Source organism: Falco biarmicus, chromosome 4 (assembly GCF_023638135.1).
Source record: "Falco biarmicus isolate bFalBia1 chromosome 4, bFalBia1.pri, whole genome shotgun sequence".
NCBI classification, from domain to species: domain Eukaryota; kingdom Metazoa; phylum Chordata; class Aves; order Falconiformes; family Falconidae; genus Falco; species Falco biarmicus.
In genome coordinates, this window is record NC_079291.1 from 62,566,545 (window position 1) to 62,587,386 (window position 20,842).

Genomic DNA, 20,842 nt, shown 5'->3' on the forward strand with positions numbered 1-20,842 from the left:
GTTCACTTGCAAAAAACTGGAGTTCCTTGGAGTCAGATTCTGCTCTCATTTCAGGGAAAAAGCTCCTCTTCAGATTACTTATTATTTTATCTATTATAACATTATTTGATTTGATTATTGCAGGCTTCTTTCCCCCACCCCTTACCCCCCAAGTGCAGGGAGGTAAATAGAGGTAGAATATTGGGAGAAAATCTTTTGCTATGTGAACACTTAAATGAACAGGATAATTTTGCAGTATTTCCTAAGGGCAGTTAGCTTATGGATTCGCTTGATCTTTCTGGAAACATATGTTCCTTTGCTAAGGTCACTTTGCCCTTTGCTCTTGTCCACCTGATCCTGCCTTTGATCTTTTCCATATTGCTAGCTTCCAAGATGTCGTCTTCCTTGTTTATCCCAATCAAATAGGATACCTCTGAAAGGTGTAATCTCTTAATGGTTAAAAATCTCAGGTGTCATAATTAATTCTTGTCCTGCTTGAATTCTAGAGGTTGGTTGGTTGGAAGTTCTTTTAAAAAGGTTAAATTTCTTTCAGTTATTTACTTTTACAATTCTTTTAATCCCGTTTCATCAGGGTCTTGCACACTGCTTTTGTGGAGAGGATTATTTTCTTTTTTTCCCTAAAGGCTTCATCCTTTGCTTTGTCCTTTTCTATTGCTCCTCTCTGCTCTATTTCTAGCAATTCTATGGTTAAATGTGGCTTTAGTCATGACATTTATGTTGATTTGTCTCTATATTGATGCAGTTTCTACTGTTAAGTAGTAAATTTTGGGCGGTCCTTATGACATCTCCTTCTAGGTGTCCAGCTGTTGCCTTAAATTTTGCTGACCCAAAACAAATTCCTAATCTTCCTGCAGGCCATTTCTTTCCTCAGTTTCTTCTCTCCTCTGCACCCTATATTATAGGCCTGCCTGCTGGATCCCTTCAATTGATGTTACCTTGCTGTCCGTGTCCGTGTGTGTCCTGTCGCTCCTTTTTTTTTCCTAGTCTTTTTTTTTTTTTTTTTTCTTTTACTCAAGCAGGTATCTTCCCATATAGCCTTGAGAAAGTCCATGGTGCAGATGTTGTTAAAGGTCTTGTCCAGACATCTGTCCTCTTGTGACTCAATTGCAGCAGTCTTCTCCTTGGTGCCTTGTGCTGTCGACCTTGCCTGTGTCATCTTCACACGAGAAGCTGCTGAGAGGTTCGTTTTCTTGTCTTGTTCTGACCTTTTTAATCTGCTTCTGTGTCCTTATTCCATTCTCACTTTATCTTCCTTCCAAAACCAATCTTCTTGCCTTTTATACAGAAGATACACCTATAAAGGTCCATGTCCCTTTTTTAACTATTGAGTAATATCTGTAGTTACAGTATACTTGCTGTCAGTTCAAATCACCTTCTTTTTCCTGTAGTGATCTCATCCTTTGTCCTCTGTGCTGTGCTTAGGAAGCTCTTCCTGTTAATATAAGTCTTTATCCATATTTATTTTCTGCTAATATGTGTTTCATAGTTCCTGCTAATCTCTACAGTTTAATATTGGTTACACATCAAGACTGCTAGTTTATACAAACTGGTGTATCACTTATGTGACTCCCTTGCTTATCCTCAGTCTTCTTTTTTGCTTGGTTATTTGCTTGTCAAACTTGGTCATAGAATTTTATGTTAAGTACAGAAACGTTATGTGCAGTGGTATTTAGTACAGTGAAAGAAAGGTCTCAAAGCATGTCATCACATAACCAAATATTTAATACAGTGGTAACTCATTGTCAGTGTTAAAACAGACAAAAAACTGGGTCTGGTGCCCCAGGGATGTGTGTGGCGTGTCTAATAGATTTGTCAGTGATTTGGAAAAGGGGATGAGCAATGAATTCTTTAAACAAGTTTTGCATCTCCTCATACATTGCTGTGTTTTAAGTGAACTGTAACTGTGCAGGAGGAAGGCTTGGCTGATCCTGTGAGCTGCCTAGTGTGTAGCCGCAGCCACTGCTACTAAGAAAGCAAGTAAACTGCTAGCCTGATTAAGAAACGGGGCAGAGAATAATACAGAAGGAGTTGTAAATCTGTGGCATGTACTTATAAGAATGTTTTTTTGATTTTGGTCATCTGTGTGACAAACAAGCAAAAAGAGGGGTACTACTTAGAGGGCAGTAGTAGTAGTGGGAGGCCTGTGAAGACTTAACCAGTAAGAGAATGGGCTTTATTATTAGTATTATTAGTATTTACTTGTAATATTTAAGGGTGGAGACATTAGGCAAGTTGTAAAACCTCTGTCACTGGAGGCTCTTAGACACTGGTTAAAGTAGTAAATATCAGAGGTGATGGAGGTACTGGTGATACGTCCTTGAGATGAGAAAGGACTGGATGACCCCAAGGATGATACTTCAGTGTGTTATAAAAATCATATTTGTTTATTAAAAGAGGAAAAACTAACGATAATCTCTCCAAATTGAATGGTGATCTGTTTTAAGTGGATAAAAGTGACTGTTTCTTCTAGCCAGCCTTCGGGTTGTACAAGGTGAGGAGAATATATTAGGTTTGAAAAAAGCAAAACTTTGCTAATGAAAAATATCTCACTAATTTTTATATTATCATGGATATAAATATATCTTGCCAGAGCATAAATCAGCTAACACTAGAAAGACTAGAAAAGAGCCTTGTGAACTGTCATTTTTGGACCGTTTGTTCTGCTTCCCTACCACCAGGCTGTCTGCATGGTTCTCTGTGCTAGGACATTGTCAGGGAGCAGGTCATGGAATAGGGTCACTGGTTTGTGCATATGTATTCCCTGTTTTGCTAAGCAAGGAGACATGTGGGCTGAGTATAGGGCAGCCTGGAGACATCAAGGGACCTTACTGCAGTAAGAAAATTGGGAAGGTACTTGCAGAAGACTGGTAGAGTGAAAACATTGTACAGCATTCAGCTGTGTAAGCTGCCTGTAGAAAGTGAAAGTCTGTCCTTTCCCAGCCCTGGACTAATTGCAGGCTAACAAATACAGAAAAGTTCACACATAATTAAGAAAAGAAAATAATATTAATTCTAGGTAGGGCTTTAATACAGATCAATGTGATTTTATGCAGTATGGGCTTGTAAAACAAATTTGTGTTGCCCATTGAGAAAACTTGGATTTGCTGATGCATGTAGGTGCACAGATGTAATTGATCTGTGAGATGTTTGAATTGCTCTCCTCTTTTTTTAAAAAGGAGTACTGCAGGAATATGGAAACAGTCATACTGAATAGTTTAGCTCGTTGTCCCTAGTTGCAGGGAGCAGCAGAAGACTGCAGGGAAGTACAGGAGCAAGGCAAAAACCTGATGGTGCTTCATCCAAATACTCTGCACTTTGTAGCTCTGGAACTTTCTGACCCAAAGCTGCCCTCTATGTGTAGTACCTCTATATGGATTTTATTTATGTAGGTTAGTCCACTGATGTCTTCCTGAACCCATGTAAACTTTTAGCATTCACTGTGTTTTGTGTCAGGAATTTTTGCAGCTTGCCTTACATAAAGAAGTACCTGATCCTGTCAGCTGCTAGCAATTCTCTAATTCTTGTAAGGGAAGAGACAGTGAGCTCTTGATCAGCTGCCTCTCTGTCCATGCTAGTCATGATGTTGCAGACCTCTGTTGTTGCCTCTCCCCTCCCAAAGCCATCCTTTCTACAGAGTCAAGAAGCACATTATGGTAGTTCTTCACACAAAATCCGTTCTATACATTTTATCACAGTAGTGGATGTGATCTAAACTACTAAAACGAGCAAGCAGATGGAATTCAAAGTTGGTACATAGGGTTTGTAATTTTCAATTCCACAGACTTTAAAATTTATTCTTGGTTGCATCCAAGTGCTTTGTTTGAAGCTTGGCTTGTGATTATTGGGAGCTGTGAATGGACATGCATGAAATAGAGAGGTGGTCACTGAACTTTGTCTCAGGTTACAATTCACTGTTCCATAAATGTGATGTTTTTTTGATTTTCAAGAACATTATTTTAAAAAGAGTGGAACCTGGAACACCTGGACCTTGATTCTAGGATGTGAGAGCTTTTGGCAAACAGAGGAAGGTGAATGTGGCAGACAAGCCAGAAGAATTGCAATACTGGTGTTTCTGGTTACTAAATCTCTAGAAGATTCACAGACATTTTAAAAAAGGAACTCATATGAGGTAACATCTGTAGTTACAGGAGAGGAGAGAACCCATCTACAACTTGTTTTCTTGTACTTCTAAGAGTCCATTTTGAAACTGCACATTCAGTTGGGAAACCATTTGTGCAGTCAGAGAGCTCTTGCCATCAGACAGTATCAGTCCAAATTTCTTAACTGTTCCAGATACTACTTAACTATCTTAACTACTTCTAGATACCTCCAGACAGCATCTGGCATCTGCTTTTGCTTACGTTTATGCTTTATAGAAATCCCTAGCTACTGTAATGCTTTGACAGGATATGTTGTCTAGCCAAGGTAGCTTCTATTTTTAGTTAAAAAAAACACATGGTGTTTGTGTACTTGGTGATTGTTGTTGTTCCCAAAATCTGTCAGTTTCTCTGCTAACAAGAAGCCTGTGACTGTTCACTGCCCTGCCATCAGCGTCCTCCTGGGTGCTGCTGAGGTGGATCGGGTCTGTGTCCTTCAGAACAGGACATTGCTGTAGGTATATTGCATTGCAGTGACTCCCCGTGCTCTGTTCAGTCCCTTTCTGAGGCTCTTGTAGGTGGTTTTGCTTTTCTTTTCTTTTCTTGACACTTTCTTTTACATGTCAGTTCTCCAGGTTATTATTTTCCTCTATCTGGTATGTCCAGACAGGAGCCCTCCTTTGCTCTGCTTCAACATTTTGGCTGCTATGGTGTTGGTGTCCCTTGAGAAGAGTCTGCAGCAGAAATGCAGAGAAAAGCACCACTCCAGCGTGTCTCATTTTTACCATCAGGCAGGAGAAGTTGTCTTGAAGAATGACAAAGAAGAGGAGGAAAGAGGCAGCCCTCTGGTGCGACAGGAGCTTCAGGCAGGGAAGAAAGTAGAAAAGCCAGATGTGTGACTTGGGAAGCTGGACAGTGGAGGGTCTCAGCAGGGACTTGGCAGCAGTTTGGAGGGAGGTGGCATGCTTGCTGCACAGACACTGTGCTCAGCTTTGGAAGGGTGCAGCCAGGTCAGCGATGGATTGCATGCAGAAGTGCCAGCAGTTGGCAGAATTCTCAGGGACCAGTACACACACATGAACTACTGGTTGTGTGCCTCTCTCCATGTGCTGTACTGTTTGGCTTTGCCTAGCTGTTCTGTGGGCAGCCCTGCTCTGCTCTTCACTTCCGTTTTCTCCGAGCTGTGAGACTGGTCCCCTCAGCTGGGGGCATACTGTGGTCCTCCTTGTTTCCTATGGCCCTCAGTGGCTTTGTCCTCTGTCCAGTAATGTGTTTGCAGTACCACAGAGTAATGTCTGTACGTGGAGTCAACAGAGGAAAAAAGGGGACAGGTCTGTGGGTAAGGACAGAGCTGGGTCAGGTGAAGGGCTCCAGGGTAGATGATTTCCCAGGAAGGATGATGTGTCAGTGCTGTTTTGTGCTGCAGCCTTCACTACAGACGATACTGGTTCAGGGCAGGTTCCATCCCTCTGAGGAAGTGGGGGCAGACAGTTCCTATCCCATAGACAGGTACACCTCCAAGATCTCTTTGAAAAGATGTAATGGTATTGCAATACTCTTTAGTATCAAGGCTTTTTTTTTTTAATGTCAGTATTGTGAAAAATTCAGTGTATTGTCTGTCACTGTCTTGTCTTGCATAAGTGAGAGCAAAGCAAGCTTTTAGATAAGGCAAGGTACTTCTTGTGTATTCTCCTTTTATAAAGCTTAGACAGAGAAAGCATTTCTGTGCCTGGAGAGTCTGGTGGGCTTGCAGCAGGGAGGTGGCAGTTGTGTAGTCATGTAATGAATAATATTTTATCTACAGGTGATATCAGAGATAGGAACATGAGAAGGGAGGGGAAGGAATGAAGCCGGGCAAGGGGTGAGACTGAATATGCTTTTGCTAGAGCTGTCTCGTTTCTCTCAGTTTTGTCCTTTCTCTGCATTTCTCTATTTTGATGCTTAACAAAGGAAACTGAAGGGGGTTCAGAGATGTTGGACTTGGATCGAGAGTAGATTTGGCTTGCTGACCTTGTTGTCCAGGCCTTAGGGTGTCCTTTATGGAAGCAGAAAAGCAGGCCTGCCGTCTGGTCCGTGTGGCCAGACAGTCTCCAGGAGGCATGAACATGAGATGGCTGTGCGTAGGATCTCATCTCTTCTGTGTGACTGCCAAATGTCCCCACCTGACTGACAGGCAACAGCAGGCCCAGTGGCCTGCTCTTTGCTGGAGGAAGGCCGCAATGTGTAGATTGGCAGACAACAGAGAGATCTTAAACCAGGCTAAAGTGAGAAGCGTTTTCTGGGCCATTTGTTTCTGCTGACTTTGCCTGGGTCAGAGGGTGGGGGCGAGTATGTGGGAACAGCGGGCGCTGCTCCGTTCCAGCAGTTTGTATAGCTCTGTGTTCATGGGAGGAGATGTTTCCAGCTCTGCACAGAGCCTCGGTTCTGCCTGTTTGCTGCCTCCTGCTGCTGCTCTGCTTGGAGGCCATGCCCACAGCCACTTTCCCACACATATACTTGCTGAATTCACCTGCTTGGCTTCCTGTGCTGGCCTCTCTCCTACCTCAGCCTTCCTTCCCTGTCTGTACTAATTACGGCTCCTGTTTCAGTGCTGATTGTTCATTCCCCTCCTTTCTTTCTCCAGTTTCCTTCACACGTGCAAGTGTGAGAAACATCATAAGGCTTGTGATGATCGGGGAGGGCACTGAACTGGGGCTTTGGGGACTATGGTGGACTTAGGTGGGTAACGTGGAGGTGCAGGTCCAAATTATATTTAGAATTATATGTTATTACTATATATAAATAATTATATATCTAGAAATTAAAAAGGGGTGAGATAAAGGTGAAATGAACTATTTTCAGTGGTTTTATTTTATATATTAACAGTGCAGAACCCATTTTCTTCCCACCCACCCTACAATGGACTGCCTTGCATACCTCCTGGGGTGCCCACACCTGGCTTTGGAGACCACTAGTGTACTTCTCCCAAGTACTTTCTCAGTCTTCAGCTGTTGATAACTCAGTTTCTGAGCCAAACATCCTTTGCGGGGTTCTGTGGGCTGGCTGCCCATGCGTGGCAGGTGGGCTGCCCTTGGTGGCCCGATCCTTGCTGTCATTGCCCTGGTTTGTTGCTCTGGCAGGGGCAGTGAGCAGTCAGTCCCAGCCGCCCTCTCCAGGCCGCTCAGGACTTTGCAAAGCTCTAGCAAATGCCCCCTTAGGTTACCTTGGACCACCTCCTTCCAGGTGGAAGACCATGGCATATTTACTTTTACTCTGGTGGATGCAGTTCCATATCTTAACCTGTTCCGTGCCACTTTGTGCCGGTGTCAGAGCTGCTCTGCCGTTACAGACCTGCAGGAACCAGACCTGTGCATGGCATTCAGCCTGCGGGCGTGCCAGGGACAGTGGCACAGTGATGCTTTCTGTTCCCTTCCCTGCCTCTTTTGCTTAGTGGCTTTTTTTGACCTCTAGTAAGCAGTGAACTGCTTTTTTTTTTTTTTCCTGGAAGTATCTGTTTAAACCCCAAGATCTTGCTTCTGTTGGGCAACAGGCAGCCCAGAGCCCCTTGTTTTCCATGGGATGGTTGGATTGTCTTTTCCCATGCAATTCACTACCGTGTGTACTGAAACCCATTTTCATCTTCAGGTGTTAATTCTGTCTCATAAAGCCCTTCTGCAGTTCTTTGAAGCTGGCCTTCATACTTGCCAGGTTGAATAACAGCATTGCCACCAAACTTTCTCACTTCCTTGCTTTTTCTCTCTTTTCCCTTTTTTTTTTTTCTTTTCTTTTTTTCCTTTGTCATCCCTGTCCCCTTCCCATCTCCCTCCAGTTGCTTATGAATATGCTGAAAAGCATAAGTCCCAGCAAAACTCTGCATGTGCCTTACTTTTATTTTCAGAACCAATCACTTTTACCTCATTTCTAGCCTTTAACCAATTATTTAACTGTCATAGATGCCATTGCCTCTTGGTTTCCTTAAGTAGAGGGGTTTGACTTTCAAAAGGCTTTTGTGTATGATTACTCTTACTCATATCCCTGGGTCAAATGTCTACAGAATGTATATGTACTTGTCTGTATTTTCACATATACGTAGACATGTAATAAACATTTTGATAAACCTTAGAATGAAATGAAGCTCTTCTCTCTCTTTTTGGTTGCATTTTACAGGTGGTAATTATTTTACTGATGTTTTTCCTTGAGTACTATAAAATTCTAGGGTTTGGAATTGAGTTTACTGTGTGTGTTGTACAGCATTGTGATTTGACCCACAGTGTCTCTCCAGAGCATGCTGAATCAACATATATGTCAGGACTTTAGAATGCCTACAGGGGCTGCTGACAAACTGCTATGTTCCTTTTTTTATTTTTTATTTTTATTTTAGAGGCTTGACCTTTTCTTAAAGGATTCTTGTCACTTTATGAACTTACACTGCTCTGCGGTGTAGGTGAAGGAGAGGGCTCTTAATGGAAAATGTTTTGTCATAGTGTTCTCATGGTTCACCTTTGCTTGCTACAGTCTCCCTACCGATCAAAGCAGCCTGCTAGTCGGTGGAAAGCTGTAGATGTGAGCCTGCTTGTGGCTTTGATTAGCATGTGCACTGCACCAGTTTGGACTGCATATAGCTGCCATGGAGCTTTTTCTTCAGTCTGAAGGTAGAGCTTTCTGCTGTAAGCTGGCCTGGATAAGTTACTGACCACTGAGTGTTTTCCCAAGCCTAGAATTTTTCATCCCTGTTTCCTGTACATCGCTGAATGCCTCTTTACGATGTCCAGAAAATACCAGAGTTCACATGCTCTGCGTTGCTGCTTAGTGCTTAGTGGGATGGTCAAAATGAGGAACTTGCTGGAGCTAGTGCCTGATTACGTACAAATGTCTTTGCAGCTTAAGAAGCAGGGACCAAACTGGCTCTTCTTTCTGTTTTGCTTCCCTAGCGACCTGGGATGCCATCAGGAGCTCGAATGCCCCATCAGGGGGCTCCCATGGGTCCCCCAGGCCCCCCGTATGTTGGAAGCCCCTCCGTGCGACCTGGGATGCCCCAGACTGTGATGGAAACAACAAGAAAACGCACTGCACCACAGCAGGTCCAGCAACAGCAGGTGCAGCAAGTGCAACAGCAGCAGCAAGCCACTCAGAACCGAACTAGGAGGTGAGTGTTCCAGAAAGAAAGCATGGAAGGTCAGTCTGAGGAAGAAAAATCAGTATCTTTTTAGCCTTAGGTAAGACCTTTAAGATTGAATGAGACAGAAAGAAAGATTTATGTATTGTCAGTTTCTTAAAGCAGGAAAAACATTGGTAAATTTTACTTTGTGAATGGTCTTGAACAAACTGACCTTTACTAATGTCTGGTTTTGCAGTTATAATGCTTTTACCATGCAGGTTTATTGGGCTATAAATCTGGCTGCTATGTTTAGCCTTTAAAGTTAATGAGCAGTTCTCCTCTAATATAGTATATTTTTTGTATTGTTTGCTATCTGTTCTGTGTGGTTTCTCTGATTTCTGACTGGCTAACAAAATGGTTTGTAAATGAGACAAGTGGAAAAAAATTTTGGTCATGTGAATACTTGTACTATGGTCACTCAGGGGAGTGGTCAGAAAACTTGCAATTGTCACAGGGATTCCTACGTATAAAGTAAAAAGAATGGCATAGGAAATAATTTCATAGGGTTAGAGGGATTCTTTTAAAGGAACTTTCTTTTCAAAATGCCCACTTTTTACAGTGCTGAATGCATTCTCTCTTAAATAACAGTTTGCTAATTTCCTTTTGCAACTTATTAGATGTCAGCAGTCTTGAGTTCCAAGTGTGAGCTGGTTCCTGATAAATAGGTAGGGTGCAGTCATCTGGGTTGTCTGCCTTTTGCAAAAATCACTGTAGGTGTGTCTATATAGATTCAGACAGTGTTCTGGTGGTGTCGTTGTATCTAGCTGTAGGTAAAACATGACTCTTTAAGCTCAGTGCTTCAGGAACCCTGCTCTGTCCAGGTTATATGCCTTGGATCAGCAAGCCAGACTGGGGAATTCTTGTGTCTGGAATGCATCTGGAAAGGACATCAATCCTGAGAGTATTAATGCATTATGACTAAATAACATAGAACACAGAAGTAATGTGTGTGAGCGCAGCATGTGAGTACAAGAGGTGCATAGAATCTTGGAGGTCTTGTCCAGCACTAGCCAAAATTACATGTTCCATAGCACCTCCCAGGAGGTACTCCAGGGAACTGCACAAAATAATGCCAAGCCTTCCAATGTACAGGGTAGGTATTACCTGAAAATTTGCCACTGCTGGATAATCAAGGTAAACTTTAGTCATTAACTACCTAGTTTCTAGGGATCACTAAAGAAGAGTGTTTTCTAAAAGTTGATGGTCTAACTTATAGAAGGAAGCAGTTCCCCCTCCCCAGTTCAAAACGTCAGTGCTTCTAGTTTGGAACCCAGCAGTAGTCTCGACTGTAGCGAGTCCAGCTCACACCAGTGCTTCCTGGGTACTCAGGAAAGTTTCTCTGTTTCCTCTGCCATGCCTTCCCTCCAGGTGATGTGTTGAATGTTTTCCCGTTGTTCATTTCCACCCCCCTGTCATTTCCCATTTAAATTTTTCTGGTTTTTGAGGCAAACTTTTCTGGCACCTTGGGTGAAGTTCTGGGAGTAGTTGAATCGTATGTTTTATGGCACAAACGGGCCAAGAAGGCGTAGTCGTCCTTTCTTGGCAGGGTTGGTGGAGGCAAAAATCTCATTTCTGTAATAGACTCTTGGAGAGCTAGTTCAGACCCAAGTTGTTGCGGGATTTGGATTTTTGTTACTTGCTCTTTAATTGCAAGCCTTTGGGGCTGTTGCAGGTGCATGCATATCCCATTTCCCTTTGGGAGGGTGGAGCTGGCTCAGGCATTACTTCCAGATTCTGTGAGGTGTTTCAGTGCAGGTTTGATTTAGTGAGCCGTTGGAGGTTCACACCATGTAACGTTCCAGTCCCATTATTCCTATGCTTTTAAAAAGGGACATTGTTCACCTATGAAGTTTGGTGTGACTGTGTGGATGAATTTTCTGCCCCTGAGGAAGGCTGTAGCTTGCACCTCTGGGCACAGAGAGTTCCTCAGGCTTGGTTTATATGACGATGAGGAAGAATCTAAGAATCTGGTATTTCAGGCCTGGCCTATTATTAGCAAATGTGGGAAGGGAATATGTCACATCAATGTGTGTGGAAACAGTTTTTATGTGAACATGGCTGATGACAGACCTTCTCTATGAGAACAGTAAGGAGCGGCATCCTTGTGACCTGGCAGAGTGGCAGCAGGCAGTTTGCTTTCTCCCGTTTGTCTGTCACAGATGGAGTGATTCATCTCCTGCTTAAGATAAATGCCTCATAAATTAGAGAGGTGAAGAATAAGGCCTGAATTCCCTCCTGGCCCTGCTAGGGAAAGCTAGGTGACAGGTGTGGTGGGCACGAATGGTTCTTAGACTCTGAAGAATTCAAAAGACAATGTATATGGCAATCTTCCTGACAATACCATTTCTTAGGCACATATACATTCATGTGTATGTACATGAACACAAGTATGTTTTTAAAAGTGTAGATGTATCAATGGGCTTATGTATGGGTATGGACACACTATGTATATACACTGCAGGTGCACATGTATCTTCCCACATGTGCATTCATAGAGGTGAGCAAATACAGAACTGTAAACCCGCTTACCTTTGTATATCACTCATGCAAATATGTTACAGTAAAACAAGTGTATATATGTAGGGAAGGGTGCATATATATGTATGTATTTCATACATCGAATGAACTACACCTATATATGTGTGTTTCATCAGCACTCAATTTTGGGCACAAATGAATGAATGAATGCACCTCATCTGCTTGAACAAGTTCATGTCCTATTTACAGGCAGTCAACCACTTACACATGCACATGCACAGGTATACCCGTGCACACTTTGACATGTGCACGCTGTGCTCTTACACATTTTTTCTGTATCTTCAGAGAGCATGTGCACTTGCACGTATTGCTACCCTGCACCGCAGAAGATGCTGTGATCAAAGAACTTGCACACTTCTTTCCAAGATGCATAACAGACAGCACTGATTTGTTCTTAACTACCTACCTCCCCAGGCTGGTGAGAGAAGGGGTCCTAGGTCCTGGGCATGAGTTAGACCCTTTTGCTGATGCATGCACAGCTGTGCACCAGCATGTGGAGATGTCAGGATAATTTAGCAGGTGGCCTCGTTACTCCTAGATCTGTCACCATGGTAACGTGTTTTTTTCTTTAAAAAATGTACAGTGCCAAGAGGAGGAAGATGGCTGACAAAATTCTCCCTCAGAGGGTGAGTCGCTTTCATTTCCTATTCCCTTCACAATCAGTTCAGCATCTTAGTGTAATTAAAGGGATTTTAGAAAACACTTTCACTTTTTGTTTAAAAATCTAATTAAAAAGTAAGTAGGCAGTGGGTGAAAGTCTAGAGAGCAAGGCTGGGGCTGGGGCTGGGGGCTGGGAGCGTGGCGTGCAGCCCGGCCTGTGCTGTCCTCGTGCACTGGGTTAGCCGAGCCAGCACTGCCACTTGCTGGATGGATGGACGGTGGTGCTGGGCTGCAAAGTACGCGACTTGACGCTGGGGCCCTCTGGGTCTTAAGGATGTTTTTGATCAATTTTCGAGGCTGGCCAAAAGCTGGCTCAGAGCGCGGCTGTGCCTGTGGGAGATGGGCTCGATCCCCGGTCTCTCTGGCCTGGCAGAGCTGCCAGGTTCTCCTGTCTGTGGTCATGTCCCAGTAGGGCTGAAGCGAACCTGCATAAACAGCAAAGTTCAAGGGGCCTGCATTGACTGTAGAGTTATTAATTCTCTTATCCTTGGGGATATGTCTAGCTTTTAGTGTCTGCCTGTGCTTGATCCTCAATACTTAAATCTTCTGCTTCCTTCCTGAACATCCGAATGCCTCTCTGCTCCCCTTCTCTTCCATTATTGCCAGACTTTTTCCTTCCTGTGCCGTCTTCAGTGCAGGTGCCCCAGAACCTGCTGTGTCCTGAAAGGCAAGCTTCCTTACACATCCTCGGCATGTCTTAGTCCCGGTTTCTTTGGCTTCTGGTGCTTTTTCTGGGCTCAGGATCCCTGTGGCAGGTGTGTAGATCTCCATGTCCTTTTCAAGTCTACCCCTCTGCTGCTAGAGTAAGCCCAAACTTTCCGGCAGCCTCCAGATTCTCTTCTTCAACATTCCACAGGTACCTAGTGCTAGCTGCCTGAGGAGGCAAGCTCACTTTGGTACTCCTGATGCCATATTATCACTTGTTTTCTTGTAATTCATACCACCCTCTGGAAGCACAACCTTTCACAGGTCAGCCATTAGTTCTCTCATGCTTCTGTCTTGACAGGACGAAGCTATCATCACATCCAGCCCTTTGAATTACTTGTGGCCTCCACAGTCGTTGTGTTAAAGCCTCATTCCTGCTCTGCTCAGTCTGGGCTTTCCTAGAATGAAAGCTATGTTTCTTGTGCTGTCAGTTCTGTCTGTCCCACACAAATTGTTTTCATTATTATACATCCTGTATGGTGAGGCTGTCACTTTTAAATATATATCTATTTCAGGGCTTTTTTTTTTTTTTTTGGTGTCTGATGCCTTTATAAGCTAAAAAGGTCACAGAACAGAGGTAACCAAGTGTTTTTGGCAACAGAAGACTTGTGCCTCTGTTTATCAAATCTGTGATTATTCTTTAATAGGTAGCCTTATTTAGGTATGTCAAAAACCTATACAGATGTGAACTCCTTCAGAACCGTGCTGTCCCCAAGTCTTCTTGCCTTTCAGTATCTTTCTTGCTGTCAGCCAATAATTTTAACTGATGGAGTGATAAAGCAACACAAATTGCTCGAGTTCTGTCTGCAATAGAGTTTTTATCAGTGCAGCTGGAGTGGAGTGCTGGTATTGATGGTGTGACGTTGTGTCTGGCTGCAGCCAGTGTATCAGAACCTCCTTATGCTCGCCGTTCGTTGTATGGGGAGATGCTGTGTGCATCAGTGTCCTGTCAAGCAAAAGATTTGCACTGGTGGCTGTGGAATGGAATGCATGTGAAACATAGGGTAAAAATTCCAGCTTTCTGGAGCTACTTCTGGAGTATTTTCCAGCCAATCAACATCTGTTACCCACAGACTTTTTTTACAGAATCTTGCTTGTGTTTTCAGGGAACTGTGAAGGGGAGAGGGGAAGATATTTAATACCTTTTATTCTTGACAACCATCTTGTGTAATAGTGGAAGAGGAGGTGGGTTCTCAGTGTTACTTGCTGTGATAGGCAGCTGGCAGAGAGAACCTGCTGTTGGACTTCTGGGCTCTGATCAAGGCTGTGCTATAGTGCTGGAGCGTATTGCTGGTTGTTAGGGTTGCTCAGCTGCTATGCTTCAGCTGTTTGAAAAGGATTTAATTTTGCATGGATATAATCATATGAGAAGGTTCAACCTAGCAAACTACTTCATGTAGGAGGATAGAATTATGGAACTGCATGGGACCTCCTGTCTGGTTCCCTCTGTCATGGAAGCCATGACACAATTGCTGTCTCAGGACTAGTTAGGCTCCTTACTTTTAGATCTGGCAGTGGGTTTTGGGGTTTTTTTGGTTGTGGTTGGTTTTTTTTTTTTCCTTTTTTGCTAGGCTTGGCAAGGCAAGTGCTTTTAGTTTGCCAGGTAAGAGGGGCTCCCCACAATTCTAATCATCACAGTCCTTCATTACATCTATTCCAGGTTAAATTCACCTATTTCAAACCTCTTTGCATGTACCTCTCAGGAGACCAGAACTATGCATATTATTACAGATTACCAGTATCACAAGTGCTTGGATGCCACTAATGCATTTTTATCTCTACTGGAAATATCTAGTGATGCATATTGGGATCACATTTTATTTTTTATGGCCTTACCACATTGATACAGTATATGGTCATTCTGTGACTGACTGATAAAAGTATTTCTGATTTCTGTTGTTTTAACTGATGAATGCTCACATTAGAGCAGGAATTCTGGATATAGACTGTGTGTAATGCTGTTTCATCCTGTTTCTATTATACTGTTCTTAGCTTCCTTTCATTCTCTGTACTATCCTCTGCCTTGTATTGACAGTGCCGCCCAAATCTGTCATTCTTAAGTTTTGTTAGCATACTTGTCCTTTTTGCACTGGATCTGTTAATGAAAATATCCAAATAAAATCAGCTTCAAAAATGGTCCATGACATACTTCCCACTTAATACTTTTTTTTCTGTGCCCATTCTTTACCACATATTGTTCTTGTTCTAACCCCTATTTTTCAGTCTTAAGTAGTGGTTCCCTTTATGACTGTATGTCAGATGCTTTACTTAAATGCAAGTTGATTGCATCTACTGCATATCTTTTGTCTGAAATGCAGTTTTAATGAAAAGAAAGACTTGGTTAAGCCCAGACTGACATACTGTAGCGTAACAAGGCTTAGCATTTTTTGTAGCATATTCACCATTAACTCTAGTTCTGTGCAGCAGGCTATATCCCGCCCTATTTTCCTTGCCTCTGGATCCTTCCCTTGTTATCAGGTCACTGAAACCCTCACTGAGTTTCGGAAAAGTTCATAGGCATCTTCATTCATAGCCGGGGACCTAGATCTCTGGAGCTGATGTGGCCTTTGTGGCCCAAGTCTAGCAGTTGTGCCTCAATTTTGACCTCAGGCTACAAACTGTCTGTAGAGAAACACGACTGCACATCACATTGCACCTCTTCTTTCTCCAGGCCTTGTCTCCTCATTACTTCGGGACAGTGTCTTATTTTCTGTTAGTTCTGAGTCATTACATTTTTTCCCAGGCACCGTGACTGTGATTCACTGTACTGTTTCTTCAGCTTCCTTGCCTACCCATTCTGATGCAAGAACCTCAGCTGAAAATCGTTCTGACTCCATAGCTGTGTCTGTCTCTGCTTTTCCTCATTTAACTTGCTGAGTGGAGTGCAACTCTGAAACAGCAAGCTGCTTCTCCTTCAATGGCATGCTTGTCTCTTGGTACTGACTGCTGTTCCAAACTCTCTGGGTCCCAAATTCCTGCGACGACTTTCTGTCTAGCTGTGCTCATAGGTTTTTGTACAGCTGCCCTCTGCTTTTCATCCTCTCTACTTCATTCTCCTTTACACAAGTATTCAGCCAGCTCCTGCTGCTGTTCACTGACTACCATATGGGATTCTCTGGACAGATCCCATACCATAATAGCTGTCCTCTTGTTGTTTGGTCAGTGTATGGCTGTTGTCCACCTTTCTCCATCTGAGCCAGCTGGAGGTGAGGAACACCTGGATCTGCTATTCACTCATAAGAAAGAAATGGTTAGGGATGTGATAATCAGTGGCAGCCTTGGATGTAGCAACTGTGGAATAATGAATTTGAGATCTTGAAAGGAATGAAGAAGGAGAGTAGCAAAGCACAGACCCTGGACTTCAGACAAGCAGAGTTTGGCTTATTCAGGGAAGTGGTAGGTGTGATCCCATGGGAAGCAGCTCTGAAGGGCAAAGTGGCTCAGGGAAGCTGGCAGGTCTTTAAGGACTCTCCAAGAACAAGAGCAGTCTGTCTTGATATGCAGGAAAATTAGTGGACTTATGAAGAACCCAGCATAACTAAGCAGTGAACTCACACTTGTTGGAGGTCCCAACATCAGAAGGCAGCGTACAAGAGGTGGAAGCAGGGACAGGCTACAATGGAGGAATTTAGAAATAATGTCTGGGCATATAAGGAATACTATCAGGAAAGTCAAAACTCAGCTGGAATTGAGATTTCCAAGGGGCATCAAGGGCAACAAGAAAAGCTTCTGCTGTTACATTAATAATGAAAGGCTGACCAAGGAAAATGTGTGCCTGATGCTGAGTGGGTGGAGTGATACAGTGATGATGGAGACAGATAAGCCTGAAGTACTCAAAGCCTTCTTTGTCTTGGTCTGTACTAATGATGTCTCCCATGCCTCTGTGATCAGTGAACACGTTCAAAAGGGACAGCCAGCAATGGACAGGGATTGAACCAGGGATTACTTGAGAAAACTGGACCCATACAACTCCATGGTACCCAACAGAGTGCATCTGAGGGTGCTGAGGGAACTGGCCAATATCCTTGCAAGGCCACTCTCTATTGCCTTTGAAATGCCATAAAAATTGGGGTAGGTTCCCGGTGACTAGCAAAAGTTAATTGTTGCACCCATCTTCACAAAAGGCCAAAAGAACAGTCCAGGGAACTGCAGCCAGTGAGCTCCGCTTTGGCCCCTGGGAAAGTCACAGAGCATGTGCTCTTTGGAACGCGTTTCTGGACATGTGAAGGACAAGAAGGTAATAGGCAACAGCGAGCATGGATTTACCAAGGGTAAATCATGCTTGACCAACCTGATTGCCTCTGATAAAATGACTGGATCTGTGAGCAAGAGATAGCAGTGGATATAATTTACCTTGGTTTTAGCAAAGTTTTCAACGTTGTCTCCCATAATAGTTTTCAATTCAAGTTGGGACATTTTGATCTAGATAGACGGACAGTCATCTGTTTGGGTGATTGAGCTTAGAAGGTAGTGGCTAATCGGTTGCACTCTACTGGGAAGACAGCAACAAGCAGAGTACTGCAGGGGTCTGTCCTGGCAGCCATTCAGTTTAGCGTCTGTATCTATGACCTGGAGGAGGCAGTGGAGTGCTTGCTTATGAAATTTGCAGATGACACCAAATCACAAAGCGGGGTGGGGGGAACTGGTCGATATGCTTGTGGGACAGGCTGGAGGAATGGACTGACAGGAACTTTATGATATTCAACAAGGTCAAATGCAAGAGACTGAGGGACTTGATTACCCCTTTTTGCTCATACTCATTAGCTCACAGCTAGAGCACTGTGTCCAGTTTTGGGACCTCCAATTCAAGAGAAAACATGAGTAAACTGGACTGCGTTCAGCAGGGAGTTGTCAGGTTGGTCAGAGGGAGAGACTGTGTGAGCTGTCCTTGTTCATCCTGGAGGAAGGATGACTCTGAGGGGACCTAACAGCAGCTAGCCAGCTACTGAGAGAGGATGGTCAAGAAGATGGAGCCAGGCTTTCCTGTGGAGCATGGCAGGAGAATGAGAGCCAGTGAGCATAAAGTGAAACATAGAGGAGCTGGCTATATGTAAGAAGAAACTTTTTCACAAGAGGACAGTCAAGCATTGGAACCCTGAGAGGCTGCAGGTTCTCCACCCTTGGAAGTTTTCAAACCGCAACATAACCTCATCGTTGACTCTACTTTGAGCAGGAAGCTGGACTAGAGACCTCCCAGCATCCCTTCAAGCTGGTACCTGTGATCCAGCTTCCGCTCCATAGAGCATCTCTACCAGAAGTCTGCAGAATTATTACTTTCATATACCATCTGACTCCCTGCTCTGGAGTCAATGCTTTTCCATTCTGATTGACTTCGTGGTCACCTCTCCAGTTTTGGACAGTATGCCTTGAAGGTTTGGTTGGGTCATAGATGCTGCCCGGCCACTGAACATAAAGGAGCTACTGATTTGCTTTTACTAGAACTTTGAGAGTAACTCATAAGGGCTCCTCCCAATCCTAATTCATGAATGTGACCTATACCCTTCTTCCAAGTAATTAAACAATCAAATATTAATAGTGTATAGCTTAGGCACTTATATGTATTGCTTCTATCTGCCCACATTAGTCTATGCTCAGAACTGATTACCATGAGTGAGTGGTGAAAGACTTGCTTAGCTGTTACTTGTAGTGTTGCAGGATCTTTGCATTTTTGAATGGTGTCTGTATGTATGAAACTCAGAATGGTGCAGGCTTTAATTGCTTTTGCTATGTTGCTAGACTGTGTTACTGGCTCTGTGGTAGCCAGTCAGAAATCCTTCCTGAAACACTATCTCTTCGGGATCAAAACTTGCAAGATGGCACAGGGTTAGAATTTCTAAGGAGTGTCAGCCCTTAGCTATCCTGCTTTGACCACCACAGAAGCCTCAGTGGTAGAGACACTGTGGCCAATAAGCTATAGGCTAAAGTTTCTTAGCAGGGGAACTGTCCAGTAGCTGCTAAGTCAGACTTCAGTCATTCTCACTTGTAATGTAAAAATGCTGGCTTCTCAACACTATTTGCGAAATATCTAGGTTGTATGCAACTGCTGTGGGTAGTAAAAAAATTGGCTCAGTATCTAATTGAGCTTGTCAGATGTGGGGGAGCAGGAGGTCTTGGCTTTTGTTGCCTCTCTCAAAAATGGAAATTACAGGCCAGCCTAATTCAAAGGAAGTTGCCCAACCTCTGTTTTTTAAGGATCTGATGATTTATTTTTTTTTTAAAGCAAATTATTGAGACTGGGGTTTTTTTGTCCTGCTCAGGTAGTGAAGAATGCAGCTCCAATTGTTATTTCCTACCTGAAATGGATCAAACTCTATTTATTATTTTTTGTCTGAGGCCTTTAATGATAGCCACCTTTCACCTGGAAAAAAAAATCAGTGTGAAGGGCACACTAGTTTGTATCTGATTTGTTTTGTTTGTTTTTACTTTCTTTAGTTTAAACTAAAATTAAGTTATGCAGGTAATGGCATGGTGGCTGTCTGCTACAGACAACCTGCCTAATCCAGAAGGAGACAAAGCCTTTCCAGGCATCTAGAGGAAGCCTCGTGGCTGCAGGCCCTGGTGCTCATGGGGGAGGCTTCAACTACCCTGACATCCGCTGTGGGGGCAGGAGCACTGGCCACAGCCACTGCAGGAGATTCCTGGATTGGACTGATGACAGGTTCTTGACATGGGTGATGGACAAGCCAGCAAGGGGAGGTGCTCTGCTGTCCTGTTACTCACAAAGAAGGAAGAACTGGTTGGGGATGTGAAGGTTCAGGGCAGCCCTGGCTGCAGCACCCATGAGGAGTCAGAGTTTGCAGTCCCGAGAGAAGCAAGCAAGGCCTGGGCTTCCAGAGGGGAGGTTTGGGCTTGTTCAGGGATCTGCCTGGAAGGATCCTACAGGACAGCGGGGATCCCCGGGGGACAAAGGGGCTCAGGGAGGTTGGCTGAACTCCAAGGACAACCTCTCCAAAGCAAAGGGGAACGACCGGATCAATGCACGGAAAGCTGGGTGGGCCTGGCAGGAGGCCGGCAGGGTCAAGCAGTGAATTCCTGACTGGCCTCAAGGCAAGGAGGGAGCACAGGGAGGCGTGAGCAGAGTGGTCAGCTAGCGGGAGCAGCGTAGCGGTGCCCGAGCACACAGGCGAGAAATTAGGGAGGTCTGAGCTCAGCTGGGATTGAACCTAGGGATGCATGTGCCGGGCAATGGGAAAGCTGCCTGCAAGCAGCCCAGCAGCAGAAGGCACGCAGAGGAAAAGCCAGGCCAGGGTCTGGTTCTGCCGCTCGTGTCAAAAGCCAGGGAGGAGGCTGAGGTACTGGGCGCTGTCCTCACCCCGTTTCTGCCAGCAAGCCCGTCTGCGGGCCACCTGGGCGCCTCTGCCAGTGCCCGAGGCAGGGGAGCATGGCTGTGCAGGGGCCTGGCAGGCTGCGGCAGCTCAGCCCTATGAAGCTCAGCAAAGGCAAATACCAAGCGCTGCTGCTGGGCAGAGCGGCGCTGTGTGGCAGGACCAGCGGGTGTCAGGTGGCGGAGGCAGTTTGGCAGGAGAGGACCCGGGGGCCCTCATGGACAGCAAAGGGAGGGCGGGCTGCAAGGTGAGCCAGCTGCAGAAGGGGCTGCTAGCACAAGCACTGCTGTCGAGTCCACGAAGGAGGCTGTTCCTGGCCACGCTGCACTGGTGAACGTGCACCTGGACTTGTGGGCACCGGCCACCCAGAGGTGACGCTC

The 20,842-nt window shown here is 44.5% G+C and overlaps 1 protein-coding gene across 8 annotated transcripts in view; it reads left to right on the top strand.

Annotated features, from left to right (window-relative positions):
- Positions 1–20,842, top strand: part of SMARCD3 (SWI/SNF related, matrix associated, actin dependent regulator of chromatin, subfamily d, member 3) — a 111,237-nt gene that overhangs the window by 40,132 nt on the left and 50,263 nt on the right. For all 8 annotated transcript variants that reach the window (XM_056334048.1, XM_056334049.1, XM_056334050.1 and 5 more), the window contains 2 exons: positions 9,008–9,222; positions 12,356–12,398. In XM_056334048.1, the coding sequence (XP_056190023.1) occupies positions 9,017–9,222; positions 12,356–12,398 (249 nt within the window). In that variant the 5' untranslated portion in view covers positions 9,008–9,016. The remainder of the gene's footprint in view (positions 1–9,007; positions 9,223–12,355; positions 12,399–20,842) is intronic.